Below are 19,490 nucleotides of genomic sequence, written 5' to 3' on the forward strand. Positions count from 1 at the left end.
TTCATCTGGATTTTATTCTTCCAAGTCTCCAGTGTGGCCAGATGAAGATGCAAGCCTAAAAGTTGTCTTAAAAAAAAAATGTAGGAAAAGTAAATAGCATTACTAGCAAATAACTCATTCTTTAAGTAAGATATGTGGCTCCAAAAGTAGCAAGTACTTCTTCCTTAAGAAAATGTCACTCTGGCATTGCAATCTTTCAGGAGACGTGACAGGTCTTTTGTAGTATGTGCTTTTTTAACAAATGCACAGAGAAAGTTTCAATGCAACTCAAAGGTGGCAGAGGCAGTTTTGATGACAACAATTAAACTTGCAGGAAGGGCTTTTCTCCTAATGGAAGAACCTCCTTCCCGTCGGAATTGAATACATCTTTTACATTGCATAATTGGAGGCACAGGTACAATGGGGAGTAAAGGAGGCTTTGTCCTCCCTTTGCCACGCTAGAGCAGCGCTTTGTGTCAGCGATGGCGAAAGGACTCCAGTAAATCATTCTTCCTCCGTCCGCCTCCCCCATCCCCTCTGGTCAACAAGGAGATTGCTTTTGCCTCTAAATTGTATAATATTTTCCTGCTAAAGGATGTCAAATTATCTCTCGAATCCTCAGGATTTCAGGAGACAGAAAATGGCGTTTACCCCACTAACTGTAGTGGGGTGCTGCCAGGAACTGGGCTCAGATTCTGCTGCTGTTTGTGACCTGTTTTTTATTTTTTAGGCTTTGTCAGTAGGAGTTGTGCCTTAAGTGAAAATTAGGCTTTGTATTTTTACAATGTGAACTGTTATGTATTCCCTTCTGGTGTAGGGCAGCAAGCGTCGGCACAGCAATAAGGACAAATATTTTGTTGAGGTCCCATGAGCAAATTATCTTTTCAAATTAAAAATACAAACCTGATGCTGAGAATACTGAGTCAGCAGCGATGGTTTAGATCTAGGAATAACATCTGATATGGTTTCCCAGTTATCTTCCAATATACACAAATACAAAATGCCTTTGTCAAGTGGAGTTTAATAGATAGAGCAATGCTTTGCTTGCCATAAAAATAACTGTGAGAACAGGAGCTGGCAAGTCTCTTACCCCACCTAATACTGATTTGTTTTGTTGTATTTGTTTAAGTATTCATGGTAATGACAAAATTGGACTTTCTTTTTTTGCTAAACATCTATTGTTTTCCATGGCATCCGCATCGCGAAGGAAGGAACAAATATGAGTTTCACTTATGATGTTATTCTCCTGAAATGCTGTTTATATTTTACAGCAAACACTAGTCTACTCTGGTGAATCACAGCTTTTTTTCCTGCTACAGAAAGCAGGTTCCTCTGTGGGGTTACATCTTAGAGTAGCTCAGTCAGAGGCCATACGTGCCACAGCCTCTCTACTATCACTAGTAAAGACCCTGCGCTGCCCTGCCCTTGCACAGCTACAAGGACCCATCAAAGGTGACAAAGGTGGGGTGTTTCTGGCCAATGCCACTGCAAATCCAACATGAAAATTAGCCCTGGAAAGCCTGGAGCGTCACAATAGCTACTATTTACTAATCCACCCCAGACCCAGATCCCTATTTGCTAGGCACTCCATAAACAAAACAACCAAGGCAAAGCTCTTTTTGTCTAAAGAAATGACATCCTCAGTATGAGACCAGAGACAGCAGATGGGAGAGCTCCGGGAAACAATGAGACAATGCTGGCTGGCGGGGGAGAAACGGCCCCAGCACTCACAGCCGAGCACTGCCAAGGACGTGGTGGCAAAGGGGAGTTCGGTGAGTGAATCAGAAGAGGAGCTGTTAGAACTGAACCAGGATTCAACAATAGAATTTTATTCAACTGTGATGTTTTCAAGACTTTAAGTTCTTGACTGAAAATCGTTCAGTAAAAAACGTCTTGCTTGCGAGGCAGCGAGACCTGAATGACCCCTGTGCCAGTGCTGCAAACCATTCTGTTGTCAAGTTTGACTCAAAAAGCGACGCTCAGCCAGTAATAACCAGTCAGGATTCAAACTAACAGCAGTGCCACCAGTTTACCAGTCTAGCCCTAAACATTTATTGAAGTGAATAGGAAATACTAATGCTATGAATCAGAAAAAAATGAGGCTCTTCAGAAAAGAGAAGGGAAGACCAATCAGGACACTAGAAGAGAGCACTAATTTCATTAAAGGATTATCCTTCATAGAGGATTTTCTCTTTTACAAGGTTGAAAAACTTCCCATCTTTGCTTAAGCTCCATGGGGAGTACCCAAAACAGCCGGGCGCTGGAGAGCTGTCTGCGCTCCACGGGGAGCAGCGGAGGGGCTCTTCCAGGGCCTGACTCCAGTCGTCCACCTTCAGCCCCATCCCCGAAAGCCCTTGGTGAACCCTACTGGCTACAAGGGAACTTGGAAGAGATTAAGCCTTTAAATACTACTCCCCTCCTTCCAATTCAGCAAAGTACTTAAGCTCATCACCTTTCCACTTTGACGGTATATTTTAATACACAGCATTGGCACTAGTTTAACAACTTTCTCTTTTGTGGGCGTAATTGCAACGGATAATCAGTCATGACAAGAAAATGCCTAAAGCACTTCTTGGGCTTTAGGTTTGGGCTTCCAATCAAAAGTCTGGGGGTTGGTTAAAAGAACACGGACACGGTATTTTGTAGAACTAATTTCTTTAATGGCATAAAAACTTAAAACTTTTCCTGCACGTAAGGCAAAAGAGATGGTGCTCTGTATGTTTTGACAAAGTATTTCAAACACACCGATATCACAAAATAAAAGTTGTTTTCTAAATTGGTTTTATAAAAAGCCTAAATTAGGATAGGCATTTGGACTCCTGTAGTGGATATAGAAATGGATTTGCAAAACAGAATCTGATTCAAAAGTCTAAATGCCCCAAGATTTTCACATCAAAACTTTGGATACATTTTCATGTCTAAGTAACATGCTGTCAAGGGATGCTGCAGATGTCGTTACAGCTGGGAAAAAAACCACGTTATTGCTCCTATGAAAACAAACTCACTTATTTTCTACTGTCAAGAACTTCCAATGCCATCCTCTAAGGTCCTTCTCAGGACATGGCAAGCCTGTAAATTTAATAAGCATCCCATCCCTTCAAGTGTCAAAGCTCTGTCTTCTTCATGCACCTCAATGACAAGAACTTCCTTCTGCAGATAAAGGCAACAGAAAAAGGCCACCATTCCTGTTTCCAGTGGTCATCTTGCACAAAGAAACATTAACTCAACGCAGTATTTCATATCAGGTTGACTCACCCAGCTTTGTCAGTCTGACTTCTTATGCTAATGAGAACTCTCTAAAAAATTCTCTTTTCTCATCACATGTTCCCTGACAGCAAGACAGAATGAGTGTACATGTGCCCAAAATGCAGCTAACAAAAGGAAAAAAATGGCTGTAACTGGACAGGAGAGGCCTAATTTCTTCAGACTCTAAGCTCACAAGAGATGAGATGCAGTGACAGATCTGCAGTGACATAGAGGTGCGCAGGTGGCACCAGTACAGTCTGGTGCTGGAGAAGCACAATGTGTAAACAACATGAACACTAACTTTCTACCTTGTTTGAAACAGGCTCTGAATCTTATTCCTCACTTTCTTTGTAAATTCAAAAATTTCAGCAGGATTTCCTACAACATCAATGTGAGTATCATAAGGAATGATCAAAACATGAGGGTAATGGGGTTTTAGATTTTCACATGCCCATTTATATCTCTGCTTCTCACCTCTGGTGTGCTCCTGAAAGTAGATCCTTTCTTTACGTAAAGTGTTATGGAGTTTTATAGACTGATTTTCAATTTTCTCTTTGACTTTTAATACCTGTCCAGCATCAGACCTATTTCCAATATTCTTAATGTATACTGTAGTTATATCACCATCAGTGATGTCAGAAATTACAACATTGCCATTTACTAGGAATGTCCTGGAAAAAAAGTACTTCATGTAGTGATATATATCTGTGTCAAGAACAACCACTTGTTTTTCCCCATCTCCACCATCAACAAAATTACTCATCTCTGTGGTAAGTCTCTGTTGCTGTAGCCTCCTCCTTGGTCTCTGATGGGACTTGCTTTCTCCTCTTTTGTCCTTCTCTGAAAGTGATTTTGCTTTTAGTAAGAGAAAGTCTCTTAGCAATTTGATTGCTGGAAATGACCCTTGAACAGAAATATGCCCATTGGATTGCAAAGGACCAAAGCTTAAAGCTGTGCTCTTCTTTTTAATTTCTTGTATCAGATCTTCTAAAACAAACTGATCTTTGAAAATAGACATATCGAGGACAGATGTGACAGAGCTGAAGACCTAGAATTTTGAATTAGAAAAGTTAAGTAATGGTTAACATAGTAATGGAAGTACAACTAGATAAATTATGAATGAGCTTACATTTTCACAGTAACGGGTTACTTTCAGTGGATAGTATCTGGACAGCCTCTTGTCTTCTAGTCGATGTTCATCCTTCTTTAGAACACTCTCTACAACTAAAGAGAAAGCCAGATTCACTTGTTGCACAGTAAGGTAACGCGTCATTGCCAGTCTGATGGCAGAACACTTCATGGGTGTTTTTCTCTTGATGCTTTCCCTCACAATTTTCCATACATACACACAAGTGATTCAATATTCTTGCTTAATATTTTATGTATTAGTTGAAATTGTTCAGAGAGACAGAAGCCTGTCTTCTTAGAACACTAATTGGCAGAGATTTATTCTGAAAAGCCTGACTACAAAAATCATATCTGTTATGCATGGTATAAATTTATTCCTAAAAACAAACATAACAAAACGCTTTGCACGAAGCCCGTTCAGAGTCACGACTTCAATGAACAGAAATAGAATCCTAAAACTTTGACTGACTAAAAGAGAGGTGTTAGTCTCCCAGTTCTATAAAATCCTAATACCAGTAAACAAATTAAAATAATTTGGTTTAGGGTTAACATTCTAGGGCTAATACTTTGGGGGATGGCTGTATTTACTATAGTACATTAATCTAAATACCTTCCTGATCTTCAAAAGTTACATATGCAACACCTTTTCTCCTTGTTGGATACATTACTTCTTCCACATCTCCACCGTTGTTCTTCGACATTTGGAAATGAATCATCAGTATGTCAGTCATGACATCATCGTGCAGAAGGCCATCTGGAACACCAGTGATGACAACTGTCCTTGCTGATTTAGCAGCTTGTGCTGTTGCCTGCGCACAGAGACATGGCACACTTGTAAATGCAAGGAGTACTGGTGACCTCCCGTAGAGGTTACCCAGATTCACCCTGACTGCTGAAATGACTCCCCTTCCTTTTGCACAGACAACATGCGTGTTTAGTAGGTAATTAAGAAGACTGCTGAAATCAGATTTCGGTGAATGCCAGACTCCCTCAGGCACCTTTACATTACTGCAGTAAAAAATGGCCTGACTCTTAAGCATAATTTACACCCTCTCAATATTTTCTTTCCTTAAAGCAGTAAAAATTAGAAGTAAATTTAACAGTTTCTCAAATGACAGGTCCAGTGTCACACTGATCAGGTTGTTTCCTCCGATTCTAATATTCAAAATTTGAAGAGAATGAAAAATTGCATGTACTGTTCAGTAAGGATTGTCTTTTCAGAGTGGAAGGGTCAGATTCAGACTGTCCTTACTTGTCAAATTCATGAGAGCTGGGATCTAGGGTTGTGCTCTGACTCATCTCTCTCCACTTATTAAATGGATAACCTTGTTAAATTGGAAGAACATAATCCCAGCCATCTGAGACTCGCAGTGCGTAAAACAACTAACTACACACATGATTTTCATCAGAGCCAAACCTCCCAATGCAGCAAACATGAAATCCATCCTAAATAGGATTTGCATTCATGTCTTGTTAAGAAAAGCGTATTTTCTTTCCGTTCTTACTACACAGACATAAACAGTAATATTTCATTGGGAATATCATGGCAAAATTACTGTAAATGGTGGAACACCGAGTAAATTTTGTTAACAGTTCATTGACTTTTTGGAAGAAAGAAAATAATTTAGTATGTCTGCATGGCAGCGTTCATGGGAACGAACTGTCAATAACTTCAGAGCGACTGTACTCGAGGTCAGTCACTCCATCTAAATTCTTTAGGCTTCCCTTACAAAGTCTCTTCTGGACCTGGGCTGCATAAAACATTAGGGCCAGCACAGCAGTTACAAAGCCTGCAGAATGTGCCGCCGGGGGCGAATGCTTCGTTGACGTGCGTCGAAAGCCTTGTGGACCACCACCGCAGTGTTTCTGAAGGGAGTGAGGAGACAGATTAAATGAGACTGTGCAACCATGCAAGCTTTTAATTCACGAAGACGTAAGGCCTTTTTTTATCACCCATCAAATTTAAAGAGCCAGGAGCTTTAATTATATTAGGCAATTATTTTGGTGGTAATGTTCGTGTGAAAGGAAGTTTCTGCACTAATGAGACAACATGAAGAGAATATAAACAGGGTGCTTCCGAGATTGACGGAGCTTTATGCAGGATTTTCTCACGCTTCACACAGCCAATGCGGCCCGTGCACGAGCGGGAGCGCTCAGCTGCCAGACAGCATCTCGCACCTTGCCAGCTGGTATTTTGGAACAACACCCATGCCTGCTATTGGGGTTAGACAAAAAAAAAACAACCCATGAACGTACAGTTCGGTTTGAGCTGAATCACTTATAAGACAAGCCGGCGTTCGGTGGCTGCTGCCAGGCAGATAACGCGGAGCCGCCGAAGGCCAGGCCGCGCGTTTTGCTGGTTTTTTGGCCAATCTGCTACGCGGGTCGCCGCTGGCGAGAGGTCGGATGTGAAGAATTCCCCGTAGACCCCGCCGGTTCTCAGTGTTATTAAAAAATGCAAACGTTATCACTACTGAAGGGGGGAAATCAGACCTGTTGCTACCACTAACTGACTGGGGGGCCAGGACAGCAGGCCGCGGCGGAGCGCTGCTGTCCGAGTGCCCGGTATTTATTTATTTCTTCAGCTCAGGGACTGAGGGAGAGGCGGCCACGATTCGCTGCCTTTGTTCCCCTCGCCGTTACTTTTAACTCTCCGCCGTTTCTAACGAGCGGTGCGAGGAGAAGGCCCCTCTTCCCGCCCCGCCTGACGGGACCAACCCGCAGGCCCGGGGCGCTTCCCCTGTGAGGGAGCTCCGGCGGCGGGAACCGGCCGGCGGGAACGGCCGGGCTCTCCCCCGGCCTCACGGCAGCGCATCCGCCATTCCCCGGAACCTCCCGCCGGGAACCGGCCCTTCCCCTGTGGACGGCGGGTGGGCGATCCTCCCCTCACGGCCCTGCTCGCCCCCTCCCCCCCCTCCCCGCCCCGGCCTCAGGCACTTGCCATGGCTTTCGCCGGCGTCCCGGGGAGCGGGCGGGCTCGTCCTGCCCCGGCCCGGCGGTGAAACCGAAAGAGAAACGGCGGGTCCCGCGTTCCCGGAGCCCCGCGGCGGGAGGGGACACGGGACGGGGCACCTCCTCCTCCGCCGCGCCGCCCCACGCCTCGGGGAAGGTCTTGGAAGAAGCAATACCCCCGATTTTCACTCACATTTCGTGGCAGGAACCCTCCCCGGCCCGGCAAAGGCAACGTACCCTGGTTAGCCCACCGCCTCCCGGTGCCCCTTCGGCGTCTCCCCGGGCACCGGCAGCTGTAGCCGTCCCGTCCCCAGGGCAGGGCTGGCTGGAGGATGCGAGACTCGAGGTTTGGCTCACGGTGGAAGCTGCAGCGATGAAAATCTGAAGTATTTGTACGTAGTCCGGGCATAAAAAAAAAAAAGTCACAGCTGTTCTCCAAGCTGCCAGTCAAAGGTAACTTCACCCCAGGAGGTGGGGGGGAAAAAGGGCATTGCCATTCACAGGAACATCGCCTGAATTCTGTATTCTTGTTTTTCATCGTTAAAACTGTTGTCCGGCCTTTATGCAGCACCGCTGTTGCTTTAAACGGTACCATCAATTCGTCAGAGAGGACACCGAGACATTCACAAATACTGTCTTAAAAAGTTGCTTCAAATCTCACCTTGATTTTATACACTTTAAACCTGTAGCTTCTCACTACTCCCGCACACTGTGATACCTTATGAGAATTTTAAACCTTTTCTTTCTTAAGGCTTTACTTCTCAACATTTATCAGTGAGGTACGATTAAAATTCATGACATTTTTTACCTTCATCAGGTTTTCCCCCCCTTTCTTTTTTAAGGCATCTGATCTTATCAACTTTTTAAGACTGCTACATGCAGAAGTAGGCAATCTCCATAAATACTCTGGTACTACTCCTTTTTTTTGTTTAATTTCATAATTGTCAGGTAAGCAATCCATGCCTTTGCATGCACTAAACAGCAAGAGGTGCTACAGTCACATGTATCTCTCCCAACAGTAAATTCAAAATCAACTGTGGTGCTAGTACCCTTTCAGTTTCCGATATTTAACCATATCTATTGCCTACTAACAGTTTCTTTTGAATAATAATACCTGAGGTATATTCGTAGTGCTCTTCCTGCATACCAAGATGTCAAATACTATGAAAATAAGTTATTTTCAATGTTAGACCCACGCTACTTTGAAGTTAAGATTATTGTTGCCAAACCGTTTCAGCCCCCAAGGGCAGCAACTAAAAAGGACCACAGCAGAAAAGAAAAAACATTCCTCCTTGGAATTTCCATTTTATTTCAAAGGTCTTTTAGAATGAGAACTGGAAGGATGAACTGGAATCAAAAGGGTGATTTTACATGCTGAAAAATTAAGTTGCCCTAAACCCTATACGCCTTTTTCCAGCTGACCCCTCTCTACAGACCCTCCCAGAGCCAGCAGCCGGGCCAGTCACCTGCACCAACACAGATACCTCAGACACAGCGTCCACCATCGGACTGTTTCCCCAGCATTCTTAGAAAGCAATCTGGTTTAGATACAGAATCATCTCAATTCTTAACTGTAATATTTTAAAATAAGCAAAACCATGAACAAAAATGAGGAAAAATGTAACTGTAGAAACAAGTATCAAAACCAAATAAACCAGGCTATTAACTTAGTGGAAGCTCAGCAGAATTTGCATCAGATCCTAAGAGAAGTAAGAGCATTGCGACAGATAAAAGCAGCATTACTGCTATGTCATTTCTTTATAAGAACTGCCTTATAGGCACTATTTCCTGAGTAAATCTGTGGTGGTTTTGCACTCTCCCTTTTTATATTTTAATTTTATGAAGAATTTGATAATGTGGATATTATGAAATTACAGCATAACTCTTTTCAGGTATTTGAGTTATGGTGGCACACAGCAGTCTCAGCAGGACTGGAGTTCTGTCTGAGCTACCTTCTGAAACTGTGGCACTTTAAAAAATGCAGGTCCGTGAAGATGCTTTTGATTGAGATTACATATGGCTTTTGTAACCAAAATGTAAGAAGGAATAGATTTATCCCACTTTGGAGTATGTGACCTATCTAAGATTTGCAAGATACAAAATCTGCAAATTTGCAGAAAGCCATCTTAGATTAAGTTTCAAGTGCTGGTAAAGACTTTTTCTACGACTTTAATTAGGAACCTCTGGAACGCCAAGCAGTGAGTTTTACTGAATTTCCATGCAAAGTCTGTGTCATTACACAAATCAGAATGACAGGTAGTTCCTCTTTTTCAAGTGTAATTTCAGAACATTAAAGCACAATGTCTCCGTAACTTCCTATGCCTCTCATGAAGCAAAACCTCAGAGCTTCATGAGTTCAACCTACAATTTCCTACATTCTAAGTATCCTCCTCAAACCAAACCCATGTTACACCTTTCGATACATATTTGATTTTCTCTATTTCCCCACCACTATTACTAGGCTTTTGAAAATGAATTTCAATCATGTCCTGTACACTTTCCTCGTCATCTTCCGTCTCTTCAATTCTTTTCAACAGAATGGTCTTCTTAGAAACCCCACAATAGAGCTATTGAGGAAAGAAAAACAAACTCCTATTACACATCAGCTGTTGCACGTACATCTAAAGGAACTCACAGATACTAGAAATAAACATATCCTTGATCAGATATGGCTAGGATCTTTGATTACATTTTAATACTTTGGACAGCGTGGTATATTTCTGTCACTGAAAATACCAGGAGTTCAGAACTCTGTCATACACTACGGAGTTCAATAGGCAATGCACCTAGCCTCCTGAACTGGTGTGTCCCACACACTGGATTTGGGGATCGCTGATGACTCTAGACAGCATCACTCCATAAAAATCCATGCCAATACATAATACACACCTGCAAAGAATGCTGTTGTATCTCATAAATGCACACACTCCAGTCAATGCTTTAATTACAAAGGCCTGATTATATACACAATGCTGACTTGATTACAATCTATTCATACAAAGTAGAAGACAATTTCAGTGAGAATATGATGAGCAAGCAGACTAGTGTTACCGGAAAAGAAGTCATTATTTGGGTTGAATGAATGAATGAAAAAAAAAAATGAATGAGCAAATGTTTCATAGAACAACAAGGGTCTCTGCTGAGACTATCAACACGGCCTCTCATTAGGGATGAATATGACAGTGCTTTGTGACTTGGAAAAACGTTGTTGTGTTTACTATTAACCTACTTCACAGACAATTCAGTATTTGCCTCCTGTCTAGCACAGACATTATGGTAAGTAATGATATAATTTGATCAAGGAAAGACATGCACACTCTTTTAAAATAAATTATAGCTTTCACACTGCAAAACCTAAGATTATAAGCAGAGCGCCATATTGCAGACTCACACTTGCTATTAAGTTCCACAAAGTGCATGACACAAAAGCTTCTGCAGTCCTCAGAACTGAAAATTCTGCCCATATCTCATATTTTCCACATATCTGTTCTATTTAGCGGTTAGCCTGGACTAGATTCTTTTACCTGAAACTTTTCCAAGTGTACGTCAGTGTTTGGGGAAACAGAAAGCCCATAGCACCTTCCGTTTACAAAGAAAGGATATTTAGTACATCTCGCCAAGCCATTAGCTGCTGTAATGGAGAATGAGAAAAAGAGGAGTATGAGTAATATAATCTAAAATGCATTTTGTAAGCATATCAAAGAACAGACTAATTTTTCTTATATGGATTTGGAAACTAATATATGATAGCACACTTGTAGATTCTTCATATGCATTTTGCAAAAAGTTTATTTGGCATTTCCAAAAAAGCAAAATCCTTAAATACCCACAAAAGCTTCTGAAATAAATCTAAAGCAGCTGCTCTAAATGGATGTGGCTCCACTGATCTTCATCAAATTTCATACAGTTGGGCAATCTGAATGCCTGTCTAACTTCATTGTCATGAAACAAGAGCTTAAATCAAACGCATTTTCCTAATTTTCTTTTTGCAATATGTGTCCAGCAATGCAAAGAAAAAATAGGGGTTTGACAAAGTTAAGAAAGAAAGAAAGCTCGCAAACTGCATATCAGGTCATGTTTGATCAAAAAGGAATATGATGAAATACTGCTTTATTTACAGATGTGTGGGTGAACCCACATCTTTTCCTGATCTACTTAACTCTCTGTGGGAAGAATTTGCTACATTCAGTGGTTAAGTAAACACAGAATGTAATATGGAATGGAATGTAACACAGAATGGACAATATGGCCTGTACATCTACCTAACGAAGTATTACATACTATACCTCCAGGTCTGAGGAATGTAATAACAGCTGTTCTAGACTGCTTGTCATAGTTCACATTTTCTACTTCTCGTCCTCCCTCTTCAGATTTGTAGAAATTCAGCTCTAATTTGTCTCTCATCCAGTCTTCAGGAATGGATAGCTCAGGTACTTCTGAAACATTGATCTTCTTTCCAGAAATAGTAACATGAAGCTAAAAAAATTAATTTTTTGTGAACTCTGTAACTGAAAACACCCAAAAAACTGAACTTAAAGCTTTTTAAGTACTGCAAGTTCGTATCTTTACAGTTTCATATCGCAGTTGATTACCTCAAACTTGACTCCCATTTCAAGTGTAAAAGGCTTCACTCTCACATCTGCTATTTTGCTGTCCAGGTTCACAGCATGCTTACCCATTTTTACCAGTCTCTGGGCAACTAAGGAAAATCACAAATTTTCAGACATGAAAAGCCTCATTTAATCATTATAAAACCAAAACTATTCCCCACTCTCTTAAGCAAAATCTCCTTTTGCATCAATAAAGAAGAAATAAATAACAGTTAGGCAACCAGATCCCACTACCCCTGTCTTCAGGCATGTCTACTTCCATAAAATCTCAGTGGTTATAGGCAACAGGTAAAATATCATACTATCTCTAGAGCAGTACAGAAAATATCCTTGGATGAAAACCACATATCGCTACCAGGTGCAGAGAATGCCTATTAGCAATGTTAGATTTTAGCTGAAAGAAATGAATCAGACACTAGTTTTGTATCTGGAATATACTTGCGTAACTGAGCCACCCAGCAAGCAGGCCCAGCCAGACTGCCTGCAGGCTCCTTGCAGGCAGGCACCAGGCTGTCCCAACAGCAAGCATCTCAGTGGGAAGCAGGCACGTTACAGACTGCACCATCCCTCTGTCGTCTCAGATCTACCCATCATCTGATGTGTACACTTAACCAACGTAACTGCTGTCAGAATAAGGTACTGCCCAGAGTAAAGAAAATAACCAAATTCTGCTGTCAAAACATTTTGACTCATTCTTGACAATACTCTGTGAGGTAGAAACATATTCCCAATTTCAAACACCAAACATTGTTTGTATTAGCTGGGAGCAGAAATCTGGTAATCCAACAAAAACATGCAGAGTGCTTGCAAGAATTTTTTTTCTACTGATTGGTATCATAATAGTGAAAGGTTCTCTGTATATTCTTTCTTTGGCTGTTGTTGATTTTTTTTTTTCCAAAACGTTTATGTACATCTTTTTCCTTTGGCAATGAAATACAACAGAGACATTAATTTTATACATAAAATATGTGTCATACCTTCTTCATCTTCAAAAGTAAGCAGTGCCTGGTTTTGATTCAGTCTGAATGGGAGTTTTGTAGTTACACCAAAAACACAGTGAGTATTCATATCTGCATAGTCATTCTTCATTTCTTCCATGTGACTGAACTTCATTTTCATTTCTGCTACCTTTTTTTTAATCTAATATTTTAGAATCAAGATAGGAAAAAAAATCATTTCTTAAATTTATTGCAGAACAGAAAAATGAATGGTAGTCTTTCCTTGAAGTGCTACCTGTATTTTGGTCTTCTTAAGTTTAATAGTCAGATTGAAGTCATGGCTCATTAAACAGGTAGAACTCTTCTAACTAAACTGACTAGTTGTACTTGTCTATTCCTGGGATTTTTGTCAATGAGGTGGGGTGGTTTTTTTCCCCTTTGATTAACTTTGAACTTAAACTTGACTGTACACAGTAAAAATTCAATTGAAGTCCACAGGGATTCCCACCTGCAGAAGTAGAATACTTTTGGTGTCTAAAATTTGCAAAATGCAAGTATCGGAGTCACTTGTGTTGCCATTTATTCTTGCCTAATTGCATCACTGCTCTACAGCAATGGGAAGTCTGCTAATGAACAGCCTTGTTTGTTGCTATCTTAGTAAAATAGGTAAGAATATCCACATATTTTATAACTAGGATAGATTAAAACTGTTCATGAAAATGTTGGTTGGGAAAGGCTGCTCTGATAGGCTTGAGGGAGTTTCACATAACTCTTTTTTCCCCTTTACATAACTATTTCAAAATAAAACCCTGTGTAGAAGAAAAATACTGTTTCTGTCAAGATAAAATAACCAGAGTAATTAAAGCATTCCTGCCACCTATCTTCAAAACCAGCATCTTATCTGTAAGCCTCCTTTCTTTCCTCTACTGCCAATGGAAAGAGACAGACTCTTCCTAAAGATAATTCAGACACTGGGTGTAGCCCCCTGTTCATACTGAATCTCCTTCTAGAGGAGCCTTGCCCTGTCCCATGACTGCATAGGAAATTTAGGAGGCTGGACTTAACTGACATCTCCTAAAATGAGAAATGTAATTTAGAAAGCTAAAGCTAGTATTGTAACATTGTTATCATTAAACAAGGTAACACTTGGATAGAATTTCAAGCTCTGTATAAACACATTATCTTGCCAGGTAAAATAAGAAAATAAAACTTCATGCTGTATTTTATATTGAAATGAGTAGAGGTTCAAATGCTGAACAACTGGCCACAATGGCCTAGAACTGGCAAAATAAAAGCGTGCCCTTCCAAAAGCCAAATTGCAAAATATTTCAAACTTTACCTGACCATCCTGCGAAAGCCCTGAACTACATTTTGCAAGGTCTTCTTTGAGCTTTTTAATCTCTCTTTTCAGCTCAGCGTTTTCTTCAATTAGTACATGGAGTTCTCTCTACAGCCAAAAAAGTATTAAATGCAAAATTAAACACATAGAAGACACAAATGTATTTCAGCAAAATCTGTAGACATCAGAAACTGTTTCAACTTTTAATTATTCTACATGACAGCCGCGCACAATGCATTTTTTGCATAGCTTTAACTATCTGCAAGGTAAATTCACTCACTGAGGAACAGTTTCAGTCAAAGTAAATTACAGTAAGAGGGTTTTTGAAGAGAGGCATTAGTGTTTCCAAGCACCAAGTGTACCATAAATTGCACAGCACTTTCCATAGTTATGTCAGTTCCTTATACATGCAAGGTCAGAGCCTATGTCAACACATAAACATTTTATTTTTTTATACCATGTGTGATCTTAGTAACTGTTATTCCCTTTTCTGAAAAGTTTACCAGGTAAGGGCAGTTTCTAACAAACTGCTACTCTTCCCTCTTTATACTTCAGCATGAAAGAGGGAACACCTCTTTTACCTCCTCTTCTACCTCCTATTTGCTACATACTTCCTCCACACCAATGAATCCTAAATGGGCATAAAGCCTATGTAACTAAATCCAGTACTTCCTGGACAGGGTACACAACAGAATGAGAAGGAAACACAGCAGATGTAGTCAGCTCCAGCCATCCACAATTAGAAGATGGCTCCTTTAAAGTCATTAACGACTTGAGACATTTAGACCAGTTCCCATCAGCTGAAGATAATGTAAAACAAAAGCTAGAGGATGATAATGACCTCTTCTGGGTATAAAAGCCAAACACTTATGACTGGAGAACCAAAACCAACTTTTGGAAAATCTCATGCCAACCTGAATGTACTTAACCTATTAATTATATTTTAATAGCTTGTAATAGTGAAGCCATAACTTGTCATCAGTGATTTACAGGCCAAACCAAACTTCACTGAAACCACCTCCTTGACAGCTTATGGAAACTTATCCTATTACTGTACCAATGACTACACATGGCATATTGAGGTAATGAACCAATTAGTTCCAGGACCAACTAGTTCTAGAGAGAGGAGGCCTCTTCAAACAGGTTCTGTCTCTTGCCCAGCTCATTGTCACTTAAGAAATGCTAACCCCTTGGGTGCTGTAACATCTTCTAAGACGGGCTGGGAGTTGACAAAGCTGTAGAATCAATCCATTCAATTTTATCTGCATCACGCAAAACTGAAACCCGTCTGTTACTGGCGAATCTTGGAAGAGGAAGACTGGTTTTGTCAGTCTTCATCTTCTATACAAAACAGGTCTCAGTTTTACCTTCACTCTTCCAACATTACCATAAGACTTATTTTATTGCACTGATTCTTAATCTGCCACTGGAAAACTATGTGTAGAACATTCTAGTCATACAGTCTGCAAACCAGTAAAGCCATTTAAACTGAAAAGGAAATATTACTCCTATTTTTTCTAATCAACACCTCCTTCACAACTCCCCAAATACTAACAGTTATGAGTAAGCCTTCTCCATACCTCATGGGTGTCCCTAGACATAATTATGTTCTTATGCCCTTTCTCTTGAAAGTTCTTTAGCTTTATCAGCTCCTCCTCTGCTTTAACACACTCTTCATCAGCACTTAATTTACAGAGAAAAAGGTCAGCTTTTGCTTTTTCAGCTTTTTCAACTCTTTCCTGGATAGTAAAAAGAAAAAGACTTTTAAATTCTTTTTTCTTTCACGGGAACAAACAAAACCTTAAGTAAGACCTTTATTTATTTTTAACACTTTGGCTAAATATTTTTCTTAGACTTACAAGTGTAGTTACCACTGAGATCAACACAAGCATGTACCACTGAAGAATAGAGGACAAGTTAGACAAACATGTTACGATTGGGGGAAAGTTGATTTGGTTTTAGAAGGCTGGACTAAAGGTCTTCCAAGTATCTTTCAGCTAATTTCCACGATTCTATGTGCTTTGTAGAACTTGCCTTCCATTTCTTCAGTTCTCCCTCAAGTCTTTCCATCTCATCTTTTGATGTGCCAAAAGGGTCAGGGGTTGCCATACTCTGGAGACAAAAGAAGAGGCACACACAGGTTTTCCCCTCCACTAGGCAATAACTGAGGCACTTCAAACAATTCAAATGAATCTTCAAAGTAAAAAAAATAAACCCTCTGCAGCTGGATGAAGCGTTTTGCCATGGTAGTTTTCAATGTATGTCCGTTAATGAAAGTCCAATGTATTTTGCCTGTGTGCCCATTTGCTGTTTTTCTCCAGTTACGCAGGCCAGGCACGCGGCGAGTCAAACATTTTGAGAGACCAATTATATTTCATAATTAAACCTTCCTATCTGCATGCCAGAGAATAGCATATACCACATAATTTTTAAAAAATGCATTCAGACACTTAGGCCAAATCATTGAACTATTTCAATGGCTGGATAGGACAAAAATCTAAGAAAATGGATCCTGGTCAGTAATCATTATTTGCTAACTATCCAACTGAAAATATTCACAGGCTAGTATTCTGATAAATAATAAAAGCAAGCTGTCTCTATATTCGTCCATAGGGATCTAAGCCCCTCAAACCCACAAGTGTTTATCTGTATGCTTTCTCAGCAGTTCCTCTAAGAGAATGTATAAAGAATATACAGGCCTAATGAGGAAAAAATTTCAAGACCCGATGCTTCAAAGCTCAGGGAGATTGGACAATAAAAGGTAACAACAAGCAGGAGGAAGGTGATAAAAGAAGCATTTCAGAATTTAAGTACTTCAGGGCAGAAGTTCACAAGCATGGGAAAACTACAACTGGATAAAGCCCAAGAAGACAGACAATCTTCTCTGTTCTGTTTTGTTTCTATGGCTGCAATATTCTGCAGAACAGAAAAAAAAAAAAATCCAAAGAGACCTGTTGAAGCAATCCCTCCCTTTTACTTAAGATTACATAAAACTTGAATGTGAACCATAAAATTTAGGCATGGAAAAGATCTAAATTAGATAATCTTGTCAATTCTCTTGGTAATGCTGGGTATTTCCTAAAAACAATAAAATATAAAATAATTTTTTCCACTATTTTGTCCAGTTTCAAATGCCTATTAAGCAACAGGGAAATCCCCATCTGCATATAACTTAAAACCAGAAAAAAAATTCCTTCGCTCAAGAGATTGAGTGCAGGAAAGTAGAAGGATGCACCTGCCACAGCTGGAAGCTGATAAGAAAGGTTGCCTTTTTTTTTTACTGAGAAATGGTCTAAGACAACAGTTTTCAACCTGAAAGAAGGAAAAAAATAACAAGGAAAACACAAGAAATCCCAGGGAAAGCCCCATCCAAACTACTTGCCGCACTGCAGGAACTGAATCAAGGGAGGCACCAGGAAAAAGGAAATTCCCCTAAGAAACCTCCACAGAGACAGCTGAGCAAGCGAGGTAGGATAGGAAAATTCTAACGGAATCTTTAATGCAGACACTTTGGAATGGGACTCTCCCTATGGCAACAGGAGGCAGGAATGAGGAATGTCCAAGGTATTAAAGGATGGAAGAAGATGAGGCAAGAAGTTTCAGAAGCACTGTCCTAGCAGTCCTACCACAAACCGTCATTCAGAAATACTGTTGTCAAATACAGATTTTTTTTTCCAGGCAGCACATGAGGAAATACTCACAAAACCATCATCTTTTAAAGATAGCGGGGGACTTGTAAAATCCATTGAAACCTGAAGGAAAAGGAAAAAAAATTACAACATTTTGTGTATTGGCTTTTTTTTGCAGCAGAACAGAATACCAGAAAGGAATACCAGAAGCTGTGTTGAGCTAAAAGAATTCTTAAATGTAAACGTTCTATCATTTTATAGGCAAAAGTGACATATATTGGATATCTGAAGCCTCCTTCCTTACTAAGCATAAAAGCCAGAGACATATGTGAGGAATTCTGTATTGCACAACTTAATTTTTTTGTCCTGAAACTTACGTACTTACCTTTACACTACTTTTGTAATGCTACACATGCTTAACATCCTGTATGTTCTGTGCTTCAGAGAGATAACTCTTAATCCTGCTTAACACAAATGAAAACATTTCCTTTACACAACAGACAATGTAAAATCTGGAATCCGTTGCCGCAACGTTTTGTGGAGGCAGATAAAAAGGAATTTAGATAAGGTCATGGGCCGCTGATCCAGAAACAGACGTTAAGGCGCACTGATTCCCCAGCAAATCCAACCTGTGGATGCCGGGGCAGCGCAAGGGCTTCGCACCATGGGTTAGACACGTTCTAAGCAGTGTCATCCACCAACTGTCAAGACCTGAGCAGCGGGCAGCCTGGCATCCTGACCCGGCTGGACGTTTCCGATGCTCTCACCTGGAAATCCTGAGCTTGGTTTTCACCCGACAGCACCGCACCTGTCGCGCTGAAGAACAAGGCTTGAAACGGAGGCCGTCTTCGGTTAACGATCCAGGAATCCCCTTCTGATTTGCGTTCAGTAACCAAAATTTACTGACTTACCTACCGATTCTTGATTTAGAAAAGCGAAAGTAGCGTAACCGATAAAACATCTTCCCTTGGTTTCTCCACAGGATGGCCCAGCCGGCAGCTACCAGGCCAGCCTCGTCCGCTCCGCCATGCCTCCCCTCGTGGTCCGGGGGACCGAAAAGGCGGCTGGCCCCCACGCTCGAAGCTCTAGCAGCCCAACCTCCGGGGCTGAGACCAGGGACCGCGTCCCAGCCACCCCCTCCGGCCACCCCCCCCCCGAGGCCGAACGCCACCAAGAGCCCGAGGCTCGCTGCCCGCCGAGGGCGAGCACCGGGCGGGCACCGGGGCGGGAGTCGAAGCGGCCTCCCCGGCCTGAGGACGCAAGCCGGGGCTCAGACAACTTACAGAAGCCGCGGGTCCCTGCGGAGGCAGCCGGGTTCCCCGCGACCCCTCCGAAATCACCTCCCCGCCGCCACCGGGGCCGCCCGCTTTCGGTTTCGCTTTCCCGCGGGACGGAGGAGGAGCTGGCGGGTCCGGCGGTCTCCTTTCCTCCCCCCGCCCACGATCCTGTCCACTTTGGGGGGGGGGGGCGGGAGCCCCGGTCCCCGCGGAGGCCGCCGCTCCTTTTCCTCGAAATCACGTTGGAGGGAGATGGCAGCGTCCTCCGCCGCCTCCTCAGCGGTGGGGAGCCCGGCCGGGCCGCCTCCCTCGGCGGCAAGGCGGTCTCCCGCCCTTGCCCTCTACCCCATCCACCCCCCCGGAGGGGCGTGAGGGTTGCGCGTCCCACCGTC

General features: G+C 41.7%; 2 protein-coding genes across 5 annotated transcripts; both read right to left on the reverse strand.

Annotated features, from left to right (window-relative positions):
• Positions 1-2,978: 2,978 nt before the first annotated feature.
• Positions 2,979-6,116, reverse strand: RBM43 (RNA binding motif protein 43). Its single transcript, XM_010575209.1, has 4 exons — positions 6,084-6,116; positions 4,964-5,162; positions 4,355-4,449; positions 2,979-4,273 (listed from the first exon to the last, which is right to left on the reverse strand). The coding sequence occupies exons 1-4, from the start codon at positions 6,108-6,110 to the stop codon at positions 3,530-3,532; spliced, it is 1,065 nt and encodes a 354-aa protein (XP_010573511.1). The 5' UTR covers positions 6,111-6,116; the 3' UTR covers positions 2,979-3,529.
• Positions 6,117-8,916: 2,800 nt separating this feature from the next.
• Positions 8,917-19,124, reverse strand: NMI (N-myc (and STAT) interactor). 4 transcript variants are annotated; one of them, XM_010575212.1, is made up of 10 exons: positions 19,105-19,124; positions 17,894-18,282; positions 16,227-16,304; positions 15,773-15,931; positions 14,193-14,300; positions 12,893-13,055; positions 11,898-12,004; positions 11,592-11,781; positions 10,830-10,936; positions 8,917-9,872 (listed from the first exon to the last, which is right to left on the reverse strand). In XM_010575212.1, the coding sequence occupies exons 2-10, from the start codon at positions 17,936-17,938 to the stop codon at positions 9,684-9,686; spliced, it is 1,146 nt and encodes a 381-aa protein (XP_010573514.1). In that variant the 5' UTR covers positions 17,939-18,282; positions 19,105-19,124; the 3' UTR covers positions 8,917-9,683. The 4 variants fall into 4 exon arrangements, with proteins under 4 accessions (XP_010573514.1, XP_010573513.1, XP_010573516.1 ...); XM_010575211.1 differs by lacking the exon at positions 19,105-19,124 and having other exon boundaries at positions 17,894-17,944; positions 18,207-18,923; XM_010575214.1 differs by lacking the exon at positions 19,105-19,124 and having other exon boundaries at positions 17,826-17,944; positions 18,207-18,923.
• Positions 19,125-19,490: the final 366 nt, after the last annotated feature.

Source organism: Haliaeetus leucocephalus, unplaced genomic scaffold (genome assembly GCF_000737465.1).
Source record: "Haliaeetus leucocephalus isolate CR32 unplaced genomic scaffold, Haliaeetus_leucocephalus-4.0 Scaffold451, whole genome shotgun sequence".
NCBI lineage: Eukaryota > Metazoa > Chordata > Aves > Accipitriformes > Accipitridae > Haliaeetus > Haliaeetus leucocephalus.

Bases quoted from the DNA above. Each gene is read 5' to 3' on its own strand.
- NMI (XM_010575212.1), bottom strand. From the start codon at position 17,938: ATGGATTTTACAAGTCCCCCGCTATCTTTAAAAGATGATGGTTTT. The intron at 11,782-11,897 runs GTAATCAACTGC...TAATTTTTTTAG, and splicing joins AAATGGGAGTCAAGTTTGAG to CTTCATGTTACTATTTCTGG. The intron at 10,937-11,591 runs GTATAGTATGTA...TCTCCATTACAG, and splicing joins TACATTCCTCAGACCTGGAG to CAGCTAATGGCTTGGCGAGA.
- RBM43 (XM_010575209.1), bottom strand. From the start codon at position 6,110: ATGCAGCCCAGGTCCAGAAGAGACTTT. The intron at 5,163-6,083 runs GTAAGGGAAGCC...CTCTGTGCGCAG, and splicing joins CCAGGTCCAGAAGAGACTTT to GCAACAGCACAAGCTGCTAA. The intron at 4,450-4,963 runs GTATTTAGATTA...CTTTCTCTTTAG, and splicing joins AACTTTTGAAGATCAGGAAG to TTGTAGAGAGTGTTCTAAAG.